The 26,907-nt window shown below is 45.3% G+C and overlaps 1 protein-coding gene across 1 annotated transcript in view; it reads left to right on the top strand.

The window, feature by feature from the left end:
* The window catches only part of LOC110533591 (collagen alpha-1(XXVI) chain), a 79,528-nt gene that overhangs the window by 40,648 nt on the left and 11,973 nt on the right, over positions 1-26,907 (top strand). The window contains exons 5-8 of the mRNA XM_036990000.1: positions 22,323-22,384; positions 22,522-22,654; positions 22,848-22,955; positions 23,342-23,464. Of these exons, the coding sequence (XP_036845895.1) occupies positions 22,323-22,384; positions 22,522-22,654; positions 22,848-22,955; positions 23,342-23,464 (426 nt within the window). The remainder of the gene's footprint in view (positions 1-22,322; positions 22,385-22,521; positions 22,655-22,847; positions 22,956-23,341; positions 23,465-26,907) is intronic.

Genomic DNA, 26,907 nt, shown 5'->3' with positions numbered 1-26,907 from the left:
CCGCAAAGCAATCAAACAAGCTAAGCGTCAGTATAGAGACAAAGTAGAGTCGCAATTCATCGGCTCAGACACAAGAGGTATGTGGCAGCGTCTACAGTCAATCACGGATTACAAAAAGAAAACCAGCCCCGTCACAGACCAGGATGTCTTGCTCCCAGGCAAACTAAATAACTTTTTTGCCCACTTTGAAGACAATACAGTGCCACTGACACGGCCCGCCACCAAAACATGCAGACTCTCCTTCACTGCAGCCGACGTGAGTAAAACATTTAAACGTGTTAACCCTCGCAGGGCTGCAGGCCCAGACGGCATCCTCAGCCGTGCCCTCAGAGCATGCGCAGACCAGCTGGCTGGTGTGTTTACGGACATATTCAATCAATCCTTATCCCAGTCTGCTGTTCCCACATGCTTCAAGAGGGCCACCATTATTCCTGTTCCCAAGAAAGCTAAGGTAACTGAGCTAAACGACTACCGCCCCGTAGCACTCACTTCCGTCATCATGAAGTGCTTTGAGAGACTAGTCAAGGACCATATCACCTCTACCCTACCTGACACCCTAGACCCACTCCAATTTGCTTACCGCCCAAATAGGTCCACAGACGATGCAATCTCAACCACACTGCACACTGCCGTAACCCATCTGGACAAGAGGAATACCTATGTGAGAATGCTGTTCATCGACTACAGCTCAGCATTTAACACCATAGTACCCTCCAAACTCGTCATCAAGCTCGAGACCCTGGGTCTTGACCCCGTCCTGTGCAACTGGGTACTGGACTTCCTGACGTGCCGCCCCCAGGTGGTGAGGGTAGGTAACAACATCTCCACCCCGCTGATCCTCAACACTGGGGCCCCACAAGGGTGCGTTCTGAGCCCTCTCCTGTACTCCCTATTCACCCATGACTGCGTGGCCACGCACGCCTCCAACTCAATCATCAAGTTTGCGGACGACACCACAGTGGTAGGCTTGATTACCAACAACGACGAGACGGCCTACAGGGAGGAGGTGAGGGCCCTCGGAGTGTGGTGTCAGGAAAATAACCTCACACTCAACGCCAACAAAACTAAGGAGATGATTGTGGACTTCAGGAAACAGCAGAGGGAGCACCCCCCTATCCACATCGATGGGACAGTAGTGGAGAGGGTAGTAAGTTTTAACCTCTAGCGACGAGCAATCCCGTATCCGGAAGCGTAATCATAGCCTCAAGCCCATTACCATAACGCAACGTTTCCTATTCATGAAAATCGCAAATGAAATAAATATATTCAAACACAAGCTTGGCCTTTTGTTAACAACACTGTCATCTCAGATGTTCAAAATATGCTTTTCAACCAAAGCTACACAAGCATTTGTGTAAGAGTATTGATAGCCTAGCATAGCATTAAGCCTAGCATTCAGCAGGCAACATTTTCACAAAAACAAGAAAAGCGTTCAAATAAAATCATTTACCTTTGAAGAACTTCGGATGTTTTCAATGATGAGACTCTTAGTTAGATAACAAATGTTCATTTTTTCCAAAAAGATTATTTGTGTAGACGAAATAGCTCCGTTTTGTTCATCACGTTTGGCTAAGAAAAAGACCGGAAAATGCAGTCACTTACAACGGCAAACTTTTTTCCAAATTAGCTCCATAATATCGACAGAAACATGGCAAACGTTGTTTAGAATCAATCCTCAAGGTGTTTTTCACATATCTATTCGATAATCTATCAGTGGTGGCAGTTGGCTTATCAGAAGCAAACGGAAAAATACTGCAGCTGGAGATTATGCAATAATTGCGACGGAGGACACCAAGCGACCACCTGGTAGATGTAGTCTCTTATGGTCAATCTTCCAATGATATGCCTACAAATACGTCACAATGCTGTCGACACCTTGGGGAAGCGACAGAAAGCCTAAGCTCATTCGTGGCCCATTCACAGCCATATAAGGAGTCATCGGCATGAGGCGGTTTTAAAAAATGCGGCACTTCCTGATTGGATTTTTATCTGGGTTTTTTTCTGTAACATCAGTTCTGTGGCACTCACAGACAATATCTTTGCAGTTTTGGAAACGTTAGTGTTTTATTTCCAAAGCTGTCAATTATATGCATTGTCGAGCATCTATTCGTGACAAAATATCTTGTTTAAAACGTGAACGTTTTTCATCCAAAAATTAAAATAGAAGTTAAGTTCCTCGGCGTACACATCACAGACAAACTGAATTGGTCCACCCACACAGACAGCATCGCGAAGAAGGCGCAACAGCGCCTCTTCAACCTCAGGAGGCTGAAGAAATTCAGCTTGTCACCAAACACACTCACAACCTTTTACAGATGCACAATCGAGAGCATCCTGTCGGGCTGTATCACCGCCTGGTACGGCAACTGCTCCGCCCACAACCGTAAGGCTCTCCAGAGAGTAGTGAGGTCTGCACAACGCATCACCGGGGGCAAACTACCTGCCCTCCAGGACACCTACACCACCCGATGTCACAGGAAGGCCATAAAGATCATCAAGGACAACAACCACCCGAGCCACTGCCTGTTCACCCCGCTATCATCCAGAAGGCGAGGTCAGTACAGGTGCATCAAAGCTGGGACCGAGAGACTGAAAAACAGCTTCTATCTCAAGGCCATCAGACTGTTAAACAGCCACCACTAACATTGAGTGGCTGCTGCCAACACACTGTGTCACGTATTATCAAGGTGGGTGGAATCAGGCGCAGAGAGCAGGTTTCAGTGATTCAACAGTTTATTCTCCGGCGCACAAAAACACGGTCAACCCAACATACAGGGTGAAATAATCCAACACAGGATCAAAAATAGACCGGAGAAATAACACACACGTATTACACCAAATACATGAATACAAACAATCCCGCACAAAACAAGGGCGGGACAACCTACTACATATAAGGACGTTAATTAAACTAAAATACACACAGGTGAAACTAATAAGACAAAACCAACAGACAAACGAAAAAGGGATCGGTGGTGGCTAGTAGGACGGTGACGACGACCGCCGAGCACCGCCCGAACAGGCAGGAGAGCCAACTTCGGCGGAAGTCGTGACACACTGACTCCAGCCACTTTAATAATGGGAATTGATGGAAATTGATGGAAAATATATCACTAGCCACTTTAAACAATGCTACTTAATATAATGTTTACATACCTTACATTATTCATCTCATATGTATATGTATATACTGTACTCTATCATCTACTGCATCTTTATGTAATACATGTATCACTAGCCACTTTAAACTATGCCACTTTGTTTACATACCTTACATTACTCATCTCATATGTATATACTGTACTCGATACCATCTACTGCATCTTGCCTATGCCGTTCTGTACCATCACTCATTCATATATCTTTATGTACATATTCTTTATCCCTTTACACTTGTGTGTATAAGGTAGTAGTTTTGGAATTGTTAGGTTAGATTACTCGTTGGTTATTACTGCATTGTCGGAACTAGAAGCACAAGCATTTCGCTACACTCGCATTAACATCTGCTAACCATGTGTATGTGACAAATAACATTTTATTTTATTTTATTTGACATTACTGTGCAGCCGTATTCATCGACCTGGCTAAGGCTTTCGACTCTGTCAATCACAACATTCTTATTGGCAGACTCAACAGCCTTGGTCTCTCAAATTATTGCCTCACTTGGTTCACCAACTCCTTTTCCGAAAGAGTTCAGTGTGACAAATAATTTTGATTTGATTGTAAATCACAGTGCATGGAGAAGAGTGTTGTTCCACTTGGAACTGACAGGTTACTTAACCTTATTCAACATTTCATTGCTCATAAAAGTGGTGGAATTGTGAGGGAATTAAGTCAAGGTCAGAATACCACATATCTGGGCCTCCTGAGTGGCGCAGCAGCCGTGATTGCGAGTCCCGTAGGGTGGCGCACAATGGGCCCAGTGTTGTCCAGGATAGGAAGGGTTTGGCCAGGGGGTCTTTACTTGGCTCATTGTGCTCTAGTGACTGATTGTGGCGGGCTGGGTGCCTGCAGGCTGACCTCGGTCATCAGGTGTTTCCTCTGACACATTGATGTGGCTGGCTTCCGGGTTAAGTAGCGGGGTTTGGAGAGTCATATTTTGGAGGACGTATGACGTATCGCCTCCTGAGCTCGTTGGAGAGTTGCAGCGATGAGACAATATCGAAACGGGGGTTAATTATTATTAATTGTAAACACACCACCACACCTTTTTTTAATATTTTTTTATCTCCACCCCAACCTAATAGCTGGTGAATAGCATGATATTCTCATGCTTAAATTCAAGGTCAGAATACACGTATTGTTCAGCCCCATATTTCATGGATTGAACATGAATATGGCAACTTTCAGGATGAAAAAAAGCACTATTTTTGATTCATCAATATATTTTGTGCATAAAGGGTCTTCAAACCTATTTTTTATGATTCATACAGCATATACTTTACTAACCCCTAAATGTGCCTAAATAATCAACTAAATCTGAGTATTTTTTTAATCTACCAGTTAGTGCTGAAATGGAGACAAATAGTCAAAAGTTTGGACACACTTACTCATTCAAGGGTTTTTCTTTATGTGTACTATTTTCTACATTGTAGAATAATAGTGAAGACATCAAGGAGAAGGGTGTCTACTTTGAAGAATCTGAAATATAAAACGTTATTTGGATTTGTTGAACACTTTTTTGGCTACTACATGATTCCGTATGCGTTATTTCATAGTGTTGATGTCTTCAATATTATTCTACAGTGTAGAAAATAGTAAAAATAAAGAAAAACCCTTGAATGAGTAGGTGTCCAAACTTTTGACAGGTACTGTATTTAGATGGCTTTCCTTTATTGATCCCTATATTCTGAACCCGTTCTCTCTATTTATTCTAGAGAGTCTGCTGACAAAATGATCATTAAAAGTACCCTGTATCTTTATGAAAACCTTTTTATTTAACTAGGCAAGTCAGTTAAGAACAATTTCTTATTTTCAATGACGGCCTAGGAACTGTGGGTTAACTGCCTTGTTCAGGGGCAGAACGACAGATTTTTACCTTGGGGATTTGATCTTGCAACCTTTTGGTTACTAGTCCAAAGCTCTAACCACTAGGCTACCTGCTGTCCCTGCTACCTGATGTATTTAAAGGGATGTCTTAAGATACATGTAAATGTTGTAAACAAGACCATTTGTTTTGTCTGGGAGATTATTATTATTATTATAATTAGCCCAGCTTTATCGATGAGGGAGACAGGGTTCATGCTGGTGTTTTTATGCCCTGAACTGCAAAGCAACATCTCCAGAAACCTCTTCCTACACAACTATGTGTCTGTGTGTTTGTTCCATGAGTGTGGTGAGTTTTGAGGGTATTGAAATGCACTTTTCACCCTGACGATGCTTAATAAGTACTCATCTGTTCCTCTACTCATGTCGGTGTGTGTGTGTGTGTGTGTGTGTATGGGCATATGTGTGATGTGTGCATGCATGTGGTGTCTACATTTTAAATTGTCAACTGTCCTTATTGTCTGATTACTGCCTCTTGCAATGCAGTGAAGTTGCTGGCAATGATTTCCAATGGGTCCTCCAACCTCAGACATCCATCTGGAAAAAGTATTCACCTCTCTGGGTCTGCATACTTCATTGTCTTCAGGGGGTCTCTCTCTCTCTCTCTCTCTCTCACTGCTGACTGAAGAGAACATCTGTATTTTCCACCACCTCTTCCCTGTCCAGTGTTCTGAAAGTAGACCTTTACCCAGTGATACACTATATCTTAGGAAAAGCACGCCTGGGTTTAGACCAGACAGTCAGTGCCAGGATCTTGGACTCTAGGCGCACTTCATCTTTTGAAATGCGACCCTTATAGACTTACCTGACCCTCAGAGCCATGGAGCATCGACAAGCACCATCAAGGTCAACAGTTCATAAATCTCTTACTCTGGAAGAGGAAGAAAGGAGGAGACGTGTACAGTTACTGTACAGTATCTGTAACAAAGTAAGGCAAACAAAAAAAATACATCAAGAGGTAAAGCTATCACAGGACTATGCAGCATAACGGCTTTAAAAGACAAGATGGATCCACCCTAATAGCTATACCGCATGAGATGAAAAATACTAGCAGGTGTGGAAGATAAGTTATCCGTCCGTCTACAAGGCTGTTTCTGATTGGTATCTTCCTCATATAGACATAGGAATTTGGGGGAAGTCTTATAGTTGAAATTATATTGTACTGGCACTGAAATTACACCCCCCCCCCCCCCCCCCCCCCCCATCCAGTTTGCTGAGTAGAGTATTGGAAGCCATTTTGTAGATGACATCGCCGAAGTCGAGGATCGGTAGGATAGTCAGTTTTACTAGGGTAAGTTTGGCGGCGTGAGTGAAGGAGGCTTTGTTACAAAATAGAAAGCCGATTCTAGATTTGATTTTGGATTGGAGATGTTTGATATGAGTCTGGAAGGAGAGTTTACAGTCTAGCCAGACACCTAGATACTTATAGATGTCCACATATTCTAGGTCGGAACCATCCAGGGTGGTGATGCTAGTTGGGCATGCGGGTGCAGGCAGCGAACGGTTGAGAAGCATGCATTTGGTTTTACTGGCGTTTAAGAGCAGTTGGAGGCCACGGAAGGAGTGTTGTATGGCATTGAAGCTCGTTTGGAGGTTAGATAGCACAGTGTCCAAGGAAGGGCCAGACCAGTTTGGGTCCAGGGTGTCTCCCCCTTTGAAGAGGGGGATGACCACGGTAGCTTTCCAGTTCTTGGGATCTCAGACGATATGAAAGAGAGGTTGAACAGGCTGGTAATAGGGGTTGCGACAATGGCGGCAGATAGTTTCAGAAATAGAGGGTCCAGATTGTCAAGACCTGCTGATTTGTACGGGTCCAGGTTTTGCAGCTCTTTCAAAACATCTGCTATCTGGATTTGGGTAAAGGAGAAGCTAGGGAGGCTTGGGCGAGTAGCTGCGGGGGGTGGGGGGGTGGAGCTGTTGGCCGAGGTTGGAGTAGCCAGGAGGAAGGCATGGCCAGCCGTTGAGAAATGCTTGTTGAAGTTTTTGAGTATCATGGATTTATCGGTGGTGACCGTGTTACCTAGCCTCAGTGCAGTGGACAGCTGGGAGGAGGTGCTCTTGTTCTCCATGGACTTTACAGTGCCCCAGAACTTTTTGGAGTTAGAGCTACAGGATGCAAATTTCTGCTTGAAAAAGCTGGCCTTTGCTTTCCTGACTGACTGCGTGTATTGGTTCCTGACTTCCCTGAACAGTTGCATATCGCGGGGACTTTTCGATGCTATTGCAGTCCGCCACAGAATGTTTTTGTACTGGTTGAGGGCAGTCAGGTCTGGAGTGAACCAGGGGCTAAATCTGTTCTTGGTTCTGCATTTTTTGAACGGAGCATGCTTATCTAAGATGGTGAGGAAGTTACTTTTAAAGAATGACCAGGCATCCTCAACTGACGGGATGAGGTCAATATCCTTCCAGGATACCCGGGCCAGGTCGATTAGAAAGGCCTGCTCGCAGAAGTGTTTTAGGGAGCGTTTGACAGTGATTAGGGGTGGTCGTTTGACTGCGGACCCGTAGCGGATACAGGCAATGAGGCAGTGATCACAGATCCTGATTGAAGACAGTGGAGGTGTATTTGGAGGGCCAGTTGGTCAGGATAACGTCTATGATGGTGCCCTTGTTTACAGATTTAGGGTTGTACCTGGTGGGTTCCTTGATGATTTGTGTGAGATTGAGGGCATCTAGCTTAGATTGTAGGACTGCCGGGGTGTTAAGCATATCCCCGTTTAGGTCACCTAACAGAACAAACTCTGAAGCTAGATGGGGGGCGATCAATTCACAAATGGTGTCCAGGGCACAGCTGGGAGTTGAGGCGGGTCGGTAGCAGGCGGCAACAGTGAGAGACTTATTTCTGGAGAGATTCATTTTTAAAATTAGAAGTTCGAACTGTTTGGGTATGGACCTGGAAAGTATGACATTACTTTGCAGGCTATCTCTGCAGTAGATTGCAACTCCTTCCCCTTTGACAGTTCTATCTTGACGGAAAATGTTATAGTTGGGTATGGAAATCTCTGAATTTTTGGTGGCCTTCCTAAGCCAGGATTCAGACACAGCAAGGACATCAGGGTTGGCAGAGTGTGCTAAAGCAGTGAGTAAAACAAACTTACACTTATTGCAGTATCTATGTCAGGAGAAATATCACCATTCTGTCTGTACTGGCCTCCTGGCAGTCATTATATAGCAATCTGAATGTGTGTGGAAGAGGGGAAGTTGCACATGTGTCTTCAGTGCTTGATTTTGCATCAACACAAGAGGCAGCTTGAGTGCGTGAATGTCATGTTACTGTTCAAGATCACAGGCTTCTGATGGAACCTGCCAAGGCCACCACAGAGCTCCACCAAACACACACATAACAGCCTGCACTCATAGACTAAATGTAACATTGTAAGCATAAATCTGGGACACTCAAATTAGCATGATATGTTACCTTTGATATGATTACACAAGACAATGTTATGTGGAAGGAACACCAGAGGGCAGGCTGGGCTCGCGGATAGTAGCCCAACAAGGCATGGGAGACAAGGTAACCAGAGGCAATTAAGCACAGCTGACGGTACTAATGACATATTCTCCAACGCCTATAAGAGATAGTATGGAACCAGCAGAGGAGGGGGGGAAAAAAACTCTGTAAGATGGCCACCGAGACAGAGGAGCTATCCATGAAGAACCACTAAGACGGTGACAATCTCGTGACTTTTGTTATAGTTTAAAGATAATTGTATTGTGTTCCTGTTTCATCTGGAGAAGAAGATGTATGTTTTTCCTTGGGAGATTTTCATTGATTATGTTGGAGTGTTTGTGCCCTCAATAGAGAACTGTGTTCAATCAAGAAAACCTACTCCTGACTCGTTTATTCCACCTGTCCGCTTTAGAGTGACGTCCAATTACTTGGTCCGCTCACAGTTACTTCAAGCAAAAAGGAAAGGAGGGTGGTTGGTCAGGGTGGGAATATAAGGTTGCGTGTTTGAATCTTTTTTTTCTTCTTTTTTTAAAACCTTTATTTAACCAGGTAGGCTAGTTGAGAACAAGTTCTCATTTGCAACTGCGACCTGGCCAAGATAAAGCAATGCAGTTTGACACATACAACAACACAAAAAAATATATACAGCATGTGCAAATGAGGTAGGATAAGAGAGGTAAGGCAATAAATAGGCCATGGTGGCAAAGTAATTACAATATAGCAATTAAACACTGGAATGGTAGGATGTGCACAAGGTGAATGTGCAAGTTGAGAAACTGGGGTGCAAAGGAGCAAGATCAATAAATAAATAAATACAGTATGGGAATGAGGTAGATTGTATTGTATTGGCTGTATTGACAGATGAGCTATGTACAGGTGCAGTGATCTGTGAGCTGCTCTGACAGCTGGTGCTTAAAGCTAGTGAGGGAGATATGAGTCTCCAGCTTCAGAGATTCTTGCAGTTCGTTTCAGTCATTGGCAGCAGAGAACTGGAAGGAGAGGCGGCCAAAGGAAGAATTGGCTTTCGGGGTGACCAGTGAGATATACCTGCTGGAGCACGTGCTACGGGTGGGTGCTGCTATGGTGACCAGTGAGCTGAGATAAGGCGGGGCTTTACCTAGCAGAGACTTGTAGATGACCTGGAGCCAGTGGGTTTGGCGATAAATATGAAGCGAGGGCCAGCCAACGGGATCATACAGGTTGCAGTGGTGGGTAGTATATGGGGCTTTGGTGACAAAACGGATGGCACCGTGATAGACTGAATCCAATTTGTTGAGTAGAGTGTTGGAGGCTATTCTGTAAATGACATCGCCGAAGTCGAGGATCGGTAGGATGGTCAGTTTTACAAGGGTATGTTTGGCAGCATGAGTGAAGGATGCTTTGTTGCAAAATAGGAAGCTGATTCTAGATTTAATTTTGGATTGGAGATGTTTAATGTAAGTCTGGAAGGAGAGTTTACAGTCTTACCAGACACCTAGGTATTTGTAATTGTCCACATATTCTAAGTCAGAACCGTGCAGAGTAGTGATGCTGGACAGGCAGGCAGGTGATCGGTTGAAGAGCATGCATTTAGTTTTACTTGCATTTAAGAGCAGTTGGAGGCCACAGAAGGAGAGTTGTATGGCATTGAAGCTCATCTGGAGGTTAGTTAACGAAGGGCCAGAGGTATACAGAATGGTGTCATCTGCGTAGAAGTGGATCAAAGAATCACCAGCAGCGAGAGCGACATCGTTGATGTATACAGAGAAGAGAGTCGGCCCGAGAATTGAACCCTGTGGCACCCCCATAGAGACTGTCAGAGGTCCGGACAACAGGCCCTCCGATTTGACACACTGAACTCTTTCGGAAAAGGAGTTGGTGAACCAAGTGAGGCAATAATTTGAGAGACCAAGGCTGTTGAGTCTGCCAATAAGAATGTTGTGATTGACAGAGTCGAAAGCCTTAGCCAGGTCGATGAATATGGCTGCACAGTAATGTCAAATAAAATAAAATAAAATGTTATTTGTCACATACACATGGTTAGCAGATGTTAATGCGAGTGTAGCGAAATGCTTGTGCTTCTAGTTCCGACAATGCAGTAATAACCAACGAGTAATCTAACCTAACAATTCCACAACTACTACCTTATACACTTATATATAAGTGTATAGGGATAAAGAATATGTACATAAAGATATATGAATGAGTGATGGTACAGAACGGCATAAGCAAGATGCAGTAGATGGTATCGAGTACAGTATATACATATGAGATGAGTAATGTAGGGTATGTAAACATTATATTAAGTGTCATTGTTTAAGGTGGGGCGGCAGGGTAGCCTAGTGGCTAGAGCGTTGGACTAGTAACCGGAAGTTTGCTAGGCCATCATTGAAAATAATAATTTGTTCTTAACTGACTTGCCTAAAGACAAAATAAATTGTTTAAAGTGGCTAATAATACATTTTTTTCCATCAATTTCCATTATTAAAGTGGCTGGAGTCTCTTATCGATGGCGGTTATGATATCGTTTAGGACCTTGAGTCTGCCTGAGGTGCACCCATGCCCAGCTCAGAAACCAGATTGCATAGAGGAGAAGGTACGGTGAGATTCGAAATGGATGGAAATCTGTTTGTTAACCTGGTTTTCAAAGACCTTAGAAAGGCAGGGTAGAATAGAGATAGATCTGTTTGGGTCTAGAGTGTCTTCCCCTTTGAAGAGGTGGATGACCCCGGCAGCTTTCCAATCTTTGTGAATCTCAGACAATACGAAAGAGAGGTTGAACAGGCTAGTAATAGGGGTTGCAATAATTTCGGCAGATAATTTTAGAAAGACCGGGTCCAGATTGTCTAGCCCGGCTGATTTGTAGGGGTCCAGATTTTGCAGCTCTTTCAGAACATCAGCTATCTGGATTTGGGTGAAGGAGAAGTGGGGGAGGTTTGGGCGAGTCGCTGTGGGGAGCTCAAGGCTGTTGACCGGGATAGCGGTAGCCAGGTGGAAAGCATGGCCAGCCGTAGAAAAATGCTTATTGAAATTCTCAATTATTGTGAATTTATCGGTAGTGACAGTGTTTCCTAGCCTCAGTGCAGTGGGCAGCTGGGAGGAGGTGCTCTTATTCTCCATGGACTTTACAGTTTCCCAGAACTGTTTTGAGTTTGTCCTACAGGATGCAAATTTCTGTTTGAAAAAGCTAGCTAACTTCCCTAAAAAGTTGCATATCACGGTTTCTATTCGATGCTAATGCAGAACGCCACAGGATGTTTTTGTGCTGGTCAAGGGCAGACCGGTCTGAAGTCAACCAAGGGCTATATCTATTCCTAGTTCTACATTTTTTTAATGGATCATGCTTATTTAAGATGGTGAGGAAGGCACTTTTAAAGAATAACCAGGAATCCTCTACTGACGGGATGAGGTCCATGTCATTCCAGGATACCCCGGCCAGGTCAATTAGAAAGGCCTGTTCAATAACAATTTATAAGATGAACATCTAGCAAGGTTGCGAGTTCCAATCTCATCACGGACAACTTTAGCATTTTAGCAACTTTGCACCTACTTACTACTTTTGAGCTACTTTGCAATTACCAACCTTAACCTTAACTTTAGCCCTAACCTTAACCCCTAGCCTAGCTAACATTAGCCACCTAGCTAACATTAGCGTTAGCCATCTAGCCACCTAGCTAACGTCAGCCACAACAAATTGGAATTTGTAACATATCATACATTTTGCAAATTCACAACATACAGTACAAATTGCAATTTGTAACATTTTGTACGAATTACAATTCGTAACATATCACACGAATTGTAGTTCGTAACATATCATATGAAATGGATGATGCACATCCACAAATTAATGCATACCATTAATACATACCATAAGAAACATAAGATATCATACCAATTGGAGCGTCTCGGATTTACATTTACTATGTTACATCTACCCCTAAGTCCAGCTCGGGGATTCGATTCAGCAAACTTTTCAGTTAGACCAGTAACTGAAAAGTTGCTGGATCGAATCACCAAGCTGACAAGGTAAAAAATCTGTCATTCTGCCCCTGAGCTAGGCAGTTAACCCACTGTTCCCTGGGTGCCGAAGACGTGGATGTCGATTAAGGCAGCCCTCCGCACATCTCTGATTGAGGTGTTGGGTTAAATGCAAAGACACATTTCAGTTAAATGTATTCAGTTGTACAACTGACTAGGTATCTCCCTTTATATAGCCATTTTTTTTCTTTGTTTACTGTGTATTTATTCCTCGTGGTCGATGGTGTAGCAGTGGAGCAATGGAGGCGTGACAGCGCATCCGGCTAGGATAGGGTGAATAGCAGGGTCCATCGAGCTTGCCTGGAGTTTAGACACTTGGTGGTGAGGAGATAATCCAGGTTCTTGTGATCTGTCCATAATATGAATGGGTGTTCCGCCCCCTCCAACCAGTGCCTCCACTCCAACGTCATCTTCACCACCAGAATGTCCCGGTTACCCACGACTTAATTCCTTTCCGTGGGGTTGAGACGATGGGAGAGGAAAGTGCAAGGATGCAGCTTTTGGTCTTGGGCCGAATGCTGGGACAGGACAGCCCCCACTCCAACGTCCGAGGCTTCGACCTCCACCATGAACTGCCAGGACGGATCTGGATGGATTAGGACGGGGGCGGTAGTGAATTGGTGTTTGAGGTCCAAGAATGGCTGGTCTGCAGCTGGAAACGATGTAAACACGACCTTGAGAGAGGTGAGTGCTGACAGGGGCAAATCCCGGGTGCTGTAGCCCCGGATGAACTGGCAGTAGACATTGGCGAACCCCAGGAAGCGTTGCGACAGCACTCTGGAGGTGGGTTGCGGCCAATCCACCACCGCTCTCTCCTTTTCAGGATCCAATTGGATGTTGCCTGCAGCAATGATGTACCCCAGGAAGGAGATGGTGGAGTAATGGAATTCGCATTTTTTTCACTTTGACGTACAGCTGGTTCTCCTGAAGACGCTAGAAGACTTGTCTGACATGGAGGACATGTTCTTGAGCCGAGTCGTAAAACACGAGGATGTCATTAAGGTAGAGGAATACGAACCGGTTCAACATGTCCTGGGGAGCGTTATGTACCAGGGCCTGGAACACAGCAGGAGGCTTGGTCAGTCCGAATGGCATCACCAGGAATTCATAGTGTTCGCTAGCCATGTTAAAGGCGGTCTTCCACTCATCCCCTTCCCGGATCCATACCAGATGGTAGGCGTTCCGGAGGTCCAACTTGGAGAAGATGGTAGCCCACTGGAGAAGCTCAAAAGCCGAGGCAAGGAGTGGAAGCGGGTAACGTTTTTTAACTGTGATGTCATTCAGGCCCCGGTAGTCGATACGCAGATGAAGGGTTTTGACCTTTTCGAGAAAGAAGAACCCTGTGCCGGCGCGGGAGGCAGAAGGATGGATACCCCCTGCAGCCAGGGAGTCCTCAATATAAGTCTCCATCGCCTTGGTCTCCAGACCTGACAGGGAATAAAGCCGCCACTGAGGCGGTGTTGTGCCCGGGAGAAGGTTGATGGCGCAGTCATAGGTCTGATGCAAAGGAAGCGCGGTGGCACAGACCTTGCTAAAAAACCTCCCGGAGGTCCTGGTACTACGCGGGAATGGCAGAGAGGTTCATGACTTTTTCAAACATGCAGGAAAATGTCCCGGGGCAGGCAGCGCCAACTTCAGGCAATGCCCATGGCAAAATGGGCTCCAACCCAGGATGGAACCAATAGCCCAGTCGATCAGGTGATTGTGCCTGCCTTTGGAGCCAGGAAAACCCCAATGTCACAGGTGCATGAGGGGATTGGATGGGCAGGAACTGCATAAACTGTGATTACCTGACACTCTCAGGTTAATGGGACACGTGGTGTGGGTGACTCTGCCAATACAGCGCCCATCCAATGCTCTGACATCCATGGGAATGGAGAGGGGTTGTGTGGGGATTCCCAGCTCCGACACCAGTGTAGCGTCCATAAAGCTCTCGTTGGCTCCAGAGTCTATGAGCACCCAGAGAGATTTGGACTGGTCACTCCACAACAGGGTAGCTCACCAGCGTACTCGTACAACAGGACAATTACCCAACACACCTCCAGGCTGTGTAAGGGCTATTTGACCAAGAAGGAGAGTGATGGAGTGCTGCATCAGATGACCTGGCCTCCACAATCGCTCAACCTCAACCCAATTTAGATGGGATGTTTAGGATGAGTTGGACAGTAAAGTGAAGGAAAAGCAGCCAACAAGTGCTCAGCATATGTGGGAACTCCTTCAAGATTTTTGGAAAAGCATTCCAGGTGAAGCTGGTTGAGAAAATGCCAAAAGTGTGCAAGGCTGTCATCAAGGCAAGAGCCTACTTTGAAGAATCTAAAATCTAAAATATTATTTGATTTGTTTCACACTTTTTTGGTTACTAGATGATTCCATATGTGTTATTTCATAGTTTTGATGTCTTCACTATTATTTTACAATGTATAAAATAGTAAAAATATAGAAAAACCATTGACTGAATAGGTGTTCTTTTGACTGGGACTGTATGTGGCGGCCAATGCCGTTTATGATGACCTTATTTCCATTACAACATGTTGGATACCATTCACCCAGTTCTATATAACATTGATAGGTTAAGCCTACTACATGATAATCAAATTTTCCCTATAACCATCATGACATTGCAACAACTTAGCCTATGAATGAAAGTTTACTATGTAGGTGCACACAGGTTGAGAGAAACATTTGAGATGACAGACAGTGACACATGGACAGACAGTGACACATTCTATACCGCCTTGCACACTCTTGCACGCATCTAGCTTATCTAGGTGTAATCACTAGTCCAACAGTTGCAAATGAGAGTTTCTATTGGAAAGATTCAGGTATTTTTATCCGAGTTATGTTTGCTTCCGTTTCAGAAAAGTTTTTCAACAGAATTGGCGGAATGAATACACCCCTGATCACGCATAAAGATTGGAAAGCTGCCGCAGTCATCCCCCTCTTCAAAGACGCTCTAGACCCAAACTGTTACAGACCTATATCTATCCTACCCTGCCTTTCTAAGGTTTTCAAAAGCCAAGTTAACAAACAGATCACCGACCATTTCGAATCCCACCCTACCTTCTTCGTTATGCAATCTGGTTTCCGAGCTGGTCATGGGTGCACCTCAGCCACGCTCAAGGGCCTAAACAATATCATAACCACCATTGATAAAAGACAATACTGTGCAGCCATATTCATCAACCTGGCCAAGGCTTTCGACTCTGTCAATCACCACATTCTTAGCGGCAGACTCAACAGCCTTGGTGTCTCAAATGACTGCCTCACCTGGTTCACCAACTACTTCTCAGACAGAGTTCAGTGTGTCAAATCGGAGGGCCTGTTGTCCGGACCTCTGACAGTCTCTATGGGGGTGCCACAGGGTTCAATTCTCGGGCCGACTCTCTTCTCTGTAAACATCAACGATGTCGCTCTCGCTGCTGGTGATTCTTTGATCCACTTCTACGCAGATGACACCATTCTGTATACCTCTGGCCCTTCGTTAACTAACCTCCAGATGAGCTTCAATGCCATACAACTCTCCTTCCGTGGCCTCCAACTGCTCTTAAATGCAAGTAAAACTAAATGCATGCTCTTCAACCAATCACTGCCCGCACCTGCCCGCCTGTCTAGCATCACTACTCTGGACGGTTCTGACTTATTTTGGACAACTACAACTGAGAATATTTGGACAACTACATATACCTAGGTGTCTGGTTAGACTGTAAACTATCCTTCCAGACTCACATTAAGCATCTCCAATCCAAAATTAAATCCCCATATTGTTATTTTTTTGTTGTTGCTCCTTTGCACCCAAGTATCTCTACTTGCACATTCATCTTCTGCACATCTACTGTATCACTCCAGTGTTTAATTGCTAAATTGTAATTATTTTGCCACTATGGCCTATTTTTTGCCTTACCTCCCTAATCTTCCCTCATTTGCACACACTGTATATAGACTTTTCTATTGTGTTATTGACTGTATGTCTGTTTATTCCATGTGTAACGCTGTGCTGTTTTATGCTTTATCTTGGCCAGGTCGCAGTTGTAAATGAGAACTTGTTCTCAACTGGCCTACCTGGTTAAATAAAGGTGAACTAAAAAAATAATCACAGTTAATTTTCTTAGCAGCTACGTTGTATTCCTTCTTGCCTCTATACACTCTCCTCCTCTTACCTTTTCCCTTCGTTTGTGAACTTCAATGAACAACACATCAGCTGTATGTGACCAGTCAAAATAACCTTTCCATGCCAAACCATGTCATACACACAACCTACATTGTTATCCCTATATTAGCTAAAGTACCATCCTAGTCAACATAGCTAATATAACTAATGTGTAAGTAAACCCACTATAATCATGCAGTAACGTTAGTGTGTAGTCAGTAACAGTTACACCGGCAGTCCCTGATGGCAATAAATTAATAAACCAAAAGCTTACCTTGACTTGGAAGAGTTCTGTTGGGGTGGTATGCAAATTGGAATGGGTCTAGGGTTTCTGGGATAATGGTGTTGATGTGAGTCATGACCAGCCTTTCAAAGCACTTCATGGCTACAGACATGAGTGCTACGGGTCGGTAGTCATTTAGGCAGGTTACCTTAGTGTTCTTGGGCACAGGGACTATGGTGGTCTGCTTAAAACATGTTGGTATTACAGACTCGGACAGGGAGAGGTTGAGAATATCAGTCAAGACACTTGCCAGTTCATCAGCGCATGTTCGCAGTACACGTCATGCTAGCCCTGCGGCCTTGTGAATGTTGACCTGTTTAAAGGTCTTACTCACATCGGCTGCGGAGAGCGAGATCATACAGTCTTCCGGAACAGCTGGTGCTCTCATGCATGTTTGAAATCAAATCAAATTTATTTATATAGCCCTTCGTACATCAGCTGATATCTCAAAGTGCTGTCCAGAAACCCAGCCTAAAACCCCAAACAGCAAGCAATGTAGGTGTAGTAGCACGGTGGCTAGGAAAAACTCCCTAGAACCTAGGAAGAAACCTAGAGAGTAACCAGGCTATGAGGGGTGGCCAGTCCTCTTCTGGCTGTGCCGGGTGGCGATTATAACAGAACATGGCCATTTCAGTGTTATTTGCCTCGAAGCGAGCATAGACGTAGTTTAGCTCGTCTGGTAGGCTCGTGTCACTGGGCAGCTCTCGGCTGTGCTTCCCTTTGTAGTCTGTATTGGTTTGCAAGCCTTGCCACATCCGATGAGCATCGGAGCAGGTGTAGTATGGTTTAGGTCATTGCAAAACAGTGTGTTTTACAGTTTTTTCCAACTGCTTACACACGTTTTCAAAACTGTCTCCTTTTTTTCAAAACTCTACACACAATTCCCAAAACTGCACACACAAAATGCAAAATGCCTCACATCTACTTGAAAATGTAACACTGCATTCAAAATGCCATAAACACATGTCAGAATGAAGCATTTGCATCAAATGGCAAACACTGCTTTCATAATAGTACATTTTTGGATATACCATGTAAACACTGTTGTTCTAAATCTAAAGCTCTTTGGTCTTTCATAGGCTTATATCTACATTTAAATACAATGTTCTACAGTGAAAGTAATCTGCTGAGAGGGGTAACAAGTACACTGTAAACACCAATGCAATGTAGAAACAGAAAATATTTATTCGGCCAAATATTACTGTTGTATACAGTAGCATACAACAAACCACAAACATAAGTCAACCAAAAGTATATTCTTTAGAATACAGTAAAGAACACAATTGTGTGTGTGGGGTCCCGGGGGGACAGTCCAGGAATTGGTAGGGGTGGGCAGTCATCAGTGCTAAGCTACCCTTCATCTCTTCTCCGGCCTGGGTCTGGCCACAATACGCTTTCCCTTGCCAAACATCGAGGGAAGTATCTCCTAGCATGGCGTATCCAACCTTGGACAGAGGCAACCTCTATGTCCCCACATGCGTCCTCCATTGCCTGGAAAAGCGACATGCGGGCATAGGGTTGACGATCATACACTTTCCAGCGCCAGGCTGAGAAGAATTCCTCTATGGGATTTAGAAAAGGTGAATATGGGGGTAGGTACAAAACTACAAATTGTGGATGGGTGGCAAACCAGTTTTGGGCCAGAACAGCCCGGTGAAAACTAACATTGTCCCATAAAACCACAAATCTAGCAGGCTCCTGATCTGGATCAGGGACAAGCATTGTGTAAATTTCATCCAGAAAAGTGAGCATATGGCCGGTGTTGTACGGACCCAGTGGTGAATTGTGATGGAGGACCCCGTTTTGAGTGATGGCAGCACACATAGTTATATTACCCCCACGCTGTCCGGGGACATTGGTAAATGCCCTCTGTCCTATTACATTTATTCCGCGGCGCCTGGTTTTGGTGAGGTTGAAGCCAACCTCATCCACATAAATAAATTCATGGTGAATTACATGGGCATCCAGCTCCAATACTCTCTGTAACAGACAAAAGGATACACAGATGAGTAAATATGGTATGTCTGAAGTACTGGAAGTAGTGTTGCATACATACCTCTGCAAAGTCATGTCGCATATTCTTGACTCTGTCAGAGTTTCTCTCAAATGGCACCTTGTAAAGTTGTTTCATCGTCACTCGGTGCCGTTGGAGGATGCGTTGTATGGTTGACAGGCTTACAGCATTGATGTTGTTAAATATGGTGTCATTCTTCAAGATATGCTCTCTTATCTCTCGAATCCTAATTGCATTGTTGGCCAAAACCATATTTATAATTGTAGTCTCTTGTACATCTGTAAACAAGCGTCCTCGTCCTCCATGATGTCTTTGCCTTTCCATTCTGTATTCAAACACAGTATGTGTTCAGCATAGGAACTGTAAACAATGTACAAAAAAATGTAGTACAGCATGATAACCAACCTCATTCATTCAATGCAGTTCAGTAAATGGATGGCTTAGAGTTACAAATGTTTATGCAATACTATGCAGTCATACGTATTTTACAGTACATTACTGTAATGCTAAAATAGTCATTATATAGTTGCATACCTGTTCTCATTTCTGAAGGTTTGAATTATGGACGCCACTGTAAATCGACTCAAGTTGGGCTCGACTCTCAGTCCAGCCTCTCTCATGGTCAAACCGTGGTTGATCACATGATCAACAAGCGTTGCCCTAATCTCATCAGAGATGGCTCTCCTTCCTTCTCTTCTTTGCCCTCGTCCTCTTCTTCCTCTTCCTCTTCCTCTCCCTCCTACTCCTCTTGCTCTTTGTCCATTGTTGGCATCCATTGTTCAAAACAGGTAATCTGACCTATGACCTATTTATAGGCCTATACTACAGTAAAGCAGTGATTGGTTAGTGATCAGTTAAGCTATTAGTGTTTGCACATGTGAGGAGTGTGTGTGGTGAATAAGTGTAGCATTTTGATTGGTTGTGTTTGGAAAAGGAAAGCAAGTCCCTTCCTGTTAGATTTTTGTGTTTTAGGTAGAGAATTGTGTGTAGTGTTTAGAAAAAAGTGTTTTATGCAATTGACAACTGAGTCAAAGGCTGAGAAATAGCTTATGGTTTTGGATATTTGGTGTGTAGTTTTGCACTTTAAGTGAGAGGTTTCAAAAATCGTGTGACATGAAAAGATTTTGTGTGTAAGCAGTTGGAAAAAACTGTAATCAATTATTTGGTGACATGAATATATTTAGTATAGTTTTATCTGATTATTTGTATTTTTATTAAATTCACTGAGCAGGATGGTCCTCCACTTCCTCCTCTGAGGAGCCTCCGCTGTACTGTAGACCGGGGTAAAGTGACTAGGCAACAGGATAGATAATAGACAGCAGCAGGTGTGTGTGTGTGTGTGTGTGTGTGTGTGTGTGTGTGTGTCGTCAGTATGCATGTGTGCGCATGTTGTGTGTGTGTGTGTGTGCAAGAGAGTAAAAAAAAAAAAGGGTTAATGTAGGTAGTCTTGTAGCCATTTGGTTAGCTATTTAGCAGTCTTGTTTAGTAGTCTTATGACTTGGGGGTAGAAACTGTTCAGGGTCCTGTTAGTCCCAGACTTGGTGCATTGGTACCACTTGCCATGCGATAGCAGAGTCTATGGCTTGGGTGGCTGTAGTTTTTGACAATTTTGGGGGGCCTTCCTCTGACAAAGCCTGTTATAAAGGTCTTGGCTGGCAAGTAGCTCTGGCCCAGTGATGTACTGGGGCATACTCACCACCCTCTGTAGCACCTTGCGATCGGGTGCCTTGCAGTTGCCGTAACAACCTGTGATGCAGCCAGTCAAGATGCTCTCAATGGTGCAGCTGTAGACATTTTTGAGGATCTGAGGGCCCATGCCAAATCTTTTCAGCCTCCTGAGGGGGAAGAGGCGCTGTCGTGCCCTTTTTACAACTGTGTGGGTGTGTGTGGACCATGTTAATTCCTTAGTGATGTGGACACAGAGGAACTTAAAGCATTCAACCCTCTCCACTACAGCCCCATAGATGTGGATGGAGGCATGCTAGCCCCTCTGTTTCCTGTAGTCCACGATCAGCTCCTTTGTCTACTTAATCTACTGATACTGTATGTAGGAATTATATTTCTTACAAGATTGAAAACATAGCCATGGAGAGAGGATAGGGAATTGACAATATCCTTGTGGTTGATCAAGGCAATGCCAGGCCTATGCTTAGAACGATCTTCATGAACTGCAGTGTTTTGTGTACATGACAGCAACTAAACTTCCTAAAAACTAATTGTGAATACAATTGGATTTGTGAAATTTTCAATTGGATTTAAGTTTAAAATAACAGTGTAAACACATTTTCAAACAGTGTAATAATGTGTTTTAGGGTCTCTTTCTGATCTGTTGATAAAGTCGTCACATTCCCTTGTCTGTCTCTTGGCATCCCACCTCAGGTCTTGCAATGTTCCATGATTCCCAATCCCAGCACACACCACACCTTCATAATGAGCTGAGAACAAGGTGATGAATTAGACCACCTTCACAATGATGTCACATTCATTACTCAGAGAACTGGAGGAAAAAACACAACTGTTAGGCCACTTATTAATAAGCACGTCCACAAGCATAATCAATGTATAATATATAATAATAAAATATATAATATATTCCATTTAGCTTTTATCCAAAGCGACTTTAGCAGATGCTTTTATCCGTGGCTGGTGTCTCTGTCGGGCACTGGAGCGGGGCAGAGTGGCGGTGCAGTCTGAACACATGGCAGATGCCAAGTGTCAGACTGACAGAGAAGGACACTTTGGCCAGGAGTTGGTAGAATTGGCAAAGGAGAAGGGAAGGGTTTTTTCTCAGGCAAAGAGAGAAGATAAATGGTCAGGGAGTTTGCCAGGAAAGCTTCACGTCTCTCTCTTTCACTCTTCCTCTATCTATCTATCTTTCTTTCTGTCTTTCTCTCTGTCTTTTTCTCCATCTCTCACCTCTCTCACCCTACTCTCTCTCCCTCTTTCCAGCCCATATGTCATCTGAGCAACGGGAGGTTGCTGTCTATCCATCCTGTGTCACCTTGGAAATGTGCTTCTGCTTTGACTGGCTCACTTCATAATGTCTCAGCCACTACATAAACCCTCTCTCTCTACAAACAACACAGTCTGGGCCAACACAGTGCGTGTTTGTTTTCTCTTTTGTGGTAGTCTGGCTTAGGAAATGTGTGTCTTCTTATACGAAACCAAGCCTGTATTTTCTGATGTTTCCTACTATTGGAATTGCATTATTGCACATTGATGCATCATGAATTGGTATGGATGGATTGAAAGGACAAAGATGTGAGTCTTACTTGAGAGTTAATCTAGTATCTCTAACTTGAAGCAACATGCTACACTGTATTACTTACTTACCTATATCTCTTTCTTTCTCTCTCCTTAGAGTGTATGAACTGCACTGGCTATGCTGATATTAATGATAGACTGAGTATGCTGGAATCCAAGGTAATCTTGCAGCAACCAAACCTGTCATTAAAACAGTATTACATACAGTACATGAATGTAATGAGACCTGATATTCTCAAAAATCTAGCTCCTATCTCAGCAGGACTGAACACTAATTTTCCTTCATTTTGTGTCAGATTGTGTTGCTGGAGGAGGCGGGACCACCACCTCTCCTATTCAGATACTCCCCAGATGGGTCATCAGATAACGAGGTGGGACTGGGAGCACCCAAACCCACCCCCATCACTCCCCCCACAATCGGACTACCAGGTGAGGCGCTTTACAGCAGGACCTCACTGAACCTCCGATGGTTAACTATTCACTTTTCTTCCTCCATAATTTTATATGGCAACTGTTTGACTCTGTTGTGTTATAGATTTTCAGAAAAGTGCACCAAATGTTTAAAGAAGTGTCTGAATCGGGTGGAATTCTGACTGAGTTGTTAAATCGTTTGTTTTCCAAGGAGCCAGAGGCCTCCCAGGGCCAGCTGGACTCCCAGGTGTGGCGGGACCCCCTGGACGCACTGGAGAGACAGGCCTAGCAGGGAAACCTGGACCCATGGGACCCAGAGGTATAAGTCTTCCCCCCACCTCTGTATCTCACCCATACACTATCACTTGGGGCTCCCGAGTGGCGCAGAGGTCTAAGGCACTGCATCTCAGTGCAAGAGGCGTCACTCCAGTCCCTGGTTCACATCCAGGCTGAATCACATCCGGCCGTGATTAGGAATCCCATAGGGCGGCGCACAATTGGCCCAGCGTTGTCCGGGTTTGGCCGGAGTAGGCTGTCATTGTAAATAAGAATTTGTTCTTAACTGACTTGCCTAGTTAAATAAAGGTTCAATCAAATATAAAGGTACAAAGCAGTATGACACTTGCACATGTGCATGTTCACACATTAGATGTGTAAGGTCAGTGTTGTGTTGTGTTGAGGATGACTGTGCTCTGGCTCCCACAGGGCCCCAGGGCCAGCGAGGAGCCCAAGGGGAGAGAGGTGTACCTGGGCCAGCGGGGCCTCTGGGGCCAGCCTCTTCCTTCTCTCACAGAGCAGATGCGTTTGGTCTGAGGGAGCTGGGCCAGTGTGAGTATGCCTGCTACACCAATGAATTTAAGTCAAGAACTACAGAAAGAAATGTAAGCCATAGGCCCTATATGGAGACCACATTCATTAGTATGTTTCATTCTGAAAGTGTTTCAGGAGTCTTGTGTGATTTTTGACCTCTTTCTTGCCAGGCTCAGGCTTCTTGCCTGCTAGGACATTTTGAAATATCCATTATTTAAGGTGTTACATCTGCCCCTGCCACGCCCTCTAGTTCTCCTCCTGTGTCTCCCTAACCTGCCGCCACTCCCCCAGTGCTCTCTCCCTCCCTCTCTCTGTGTGGGGGTATCTGATTGTGTGAGTGGAGACAGGTATGCTGGAGTCAAAGCAGATCCCCACCAGCTGCAACCTGTTCCATAATCAAGACCTCGACAAATACTCAGCCTTGCCACTTCCACGCTGCCAGATTGTAGCCTCTGCTCAGTCAGTCTACATTTCAAGCCATTTGTTCCTGCATAGATCTTGCTATTCCTGTGGTGCCTGTTTTTCCCCTAGCCTGACGCTGCTTTTCTCTCTGCTACAGTTCCGTCCTCTCTGACTCTGGTCCCTGTCACCAGTCCCTCGTCTCGTCAGTCCTGCTTCCCTACCCTGGATCCCCGCTCTACTGCTTCCTTGGATTCCGCTCTGGACCTGCTTACCCTGCCCCTACTCCCCTTGCCCCAGCTGCAGCCTCAGTTCCTGGTTCCCTGCTACCCGCCCGAGCTCCCCCTGGCCTGCACCCCATCTCCCCCCGCTTTTCAATAAATACATTGGTTACCTTATCCCTATCTCCTCGTCTGAGTCTGCACTTGGGTTCACCTGCTCCACCCCGCGTAACAGTACGTTCTGGCCAAAAGATATGAACCAACTTAGATCCTCTCCACCAAACCCTCGTTGGCCAAGACGCCCTGCTCGAGCAACATGACCAAGCCCTGAGAACCCTTCTGGAGCATGTCAGGGAGTTTTCATGGAGCCTTTCTGACCTGCAGGACCGAACCTTCACCCAGAGCTCACAACCAGCCCCTAGTCCTTCTCCTCCACCCCGTGAACCGTTTGTTCCAGCTTCCGATGGCAACCTCAGAACTTGCAGAGCTTTTTTGGTACAATATTCACTAGTATTTGAGCAACAGCCTTACTCTTGTGCTAGTGAACGGGCCAAGATTTCCTTCCTGATTGGCTGCCTCCGTGGAGCAGCATGTCCCTGGGCCACAGCGGTGTGGGAGAGACAGTCTCCCATCTGCTCCTCCTACTCCAGATTCACGGAGGAGATGAAGAGCCTTCGACCATCCTGTCAGCGGTAAGGATGCCGCTAAATGACTCCTGTCCCTCCATCAAGGCTCCCATAGTGTCGCTGAAACGGCGATCGAGTTTCACACCCTCGCCACTGAGAGCGGCTGGAATGAGTAGGCCCTTCAGGGAGCATTCCAGAACGCTCTCACTGAGACCATCAAGGACGAGTTGGTGTCCAGGGATGAGCCTGATGGACTCGATGAGCTCATCTCTCTCGCCATCCGCATCGACAACCATCTCCATGAGCGTCGGAAGGAGAGGGCAGGTAAGGTTGCATGACCCATAACAACATCTGCTTCATTGCCTTGTTCTACTTCCCCGACTGCCTCCCTTCCCAAGTCTCTTCCAGAACCTGAACCCATGCAGCTCGGCCGGGCCCGTCTCTCTCCGGAGGAGAGGCAGCTGTGAATCAGCACTTGGAGCTGCCTATACTGTGGCCAGGTTGGTCACTTTGTCTCCACCTGTTCCCTGCGTCCAGCAAAAGAGGTGGCTCAGCAGTAGTGGGGGATATACTGTTGAGCCAAATCACCATGGCCATCTACCCCCAGACCCCTGCTTAATGGCACCCTCGTGTGGCAGAGCCAAGCCTTTCCTCTGCCTGCTCTCATCGACTCGGGCTCCGACGAGAGTTTCCTAGACCATGGTGCCGTTACCCAGTTGGGCCTGCGCACTGTTCCACTCGATTCACTCCTCGATACCAACGCTCTCAACGGACAGCTCCTCGTCCATGTCTGGGAGAGAATCGTCCCTGTCATCCTGCATCTCTCTGGAAACCACCAGGAAAGGATCAGTTTCCACATAATTGACTGCCCTCAATCTCCCCTGATTCTTGGCCATCCATGGTTAAAGCTACATAACCCTCAGATCGACTGGATCGCCAGAATGGTAACCACTTGGAGTTCATTTTGTCACTCTAATTGTTTACATTCTGCCCTTGCCCCTGCCTTGTCTTTGCCCCAGTCCATTCCAGAACCTCCGGATCTGTCAACAGTTCCTCCTGAGTATCATGATCTACATGTAGCTCCTGTTTTCAGCAAGCACCACACCCTGTCGCTGCCTCCTCATTCGCCATACAACTGCCCCATTGACCTCCTGCCTGGAGCTACTCTCCCCAGTAACCGGTTGTATAACCTCTCTCGCCCCGAGCACGAGGCTATGGACTGGTTCCCTGGATGCAGGACTTATAAGGCTGGGTTACTGGAGCTGTGCATAGACTTTCGTGGGCTGAATAATATCACGGTGAAGAACAAGTATCCTTTGCCACTCATCAGTTGTGCTTTTTCCCCCCTCCATAGTTCCACGAGGTTCACCAAACTCAACCTCTGGAATGCCTACCATCTTGTCCACATCAGAGAGGGGGACGTTTAACACACCAGTTGGCCACTTTGAGTATTTGGTCATGCCTTTTGGTCTTACTAACACCCCTGCTGTTTTCCAGAACCTAGTCAATGATGTGCTGAGGGATGTGATTGGATGCTTCATTTTGTCAATTTGGATGACATTCAGATTTTTACTAAGGACCAAGAGGCTCACCAGCAACACGTTCTCCAGTGGCTGTGGGAGAATACGCTTTTTGTTAAAGCTAAGAAATGTGAGTTCCATGCTTTCTGTCTTTCCTGGGTTATATTATTGCGCAGGGGCAGTTATGTATGGACCCTGCCAAACTCATGGCAGTCAGTGGCCTGCGCCCTCAAACCTGAAGCAGCTACAGCGTTTCCTGGGGTTTGACCATTTTTACAGACGTTTCATCCGCAACTACAGCCGTTTGGCAGCCCCTCTCACCTCCACCTCTACTCCGTTCCTCGGGATCCCTGAGGCAGAGGCCTTTTCCCTAACGCCGCTTCACTTCCGCTTCGGTCCTCACTCAGCCAGACCCAGAACTCCAGTTCATCATGGAGGTGGACACCTCCAACACCGGGTAGATGCTGTTCTGTCTCAACATTCCCCCTCTGATCAGAAGCTCCACCCATGTGCATTATTTTCCCATAAGCTCTCACCTGCAGAGAATAATTTTGACATCGGTAACCGTAAACTCCTGGCAGTTAAGCAGGCTCTTTAGTTATGGCGTTACTGGCTGGAGGGCTCTGTACTCCCCTTCATCGTGTGGACAGACCACAAAAACCTGTCCAAAATCCAGACTGCCAAATGTCTGAACT

This window comes from Oncorhynchus mykiss, chromosome 10 (genome assembly GCF_013265735.2).
Source record: "Oncorhynchus mykiss isolate Arlee chromosome 10, USDA_OmykA_1.1, whole genome shotgun sequence".
In the NCBI taxonomy this organism is placed as follows: domain Eukaryota; kingdom Metazoa; phylum Chordata; class Actinopteri; order Salmoniformes; family Salmonidae; genus Oncorhynchus; species Oncorhynchus mykiss.
This window is presented reverse-complemented; position numbering and strand designations above follow the sequence as displayed.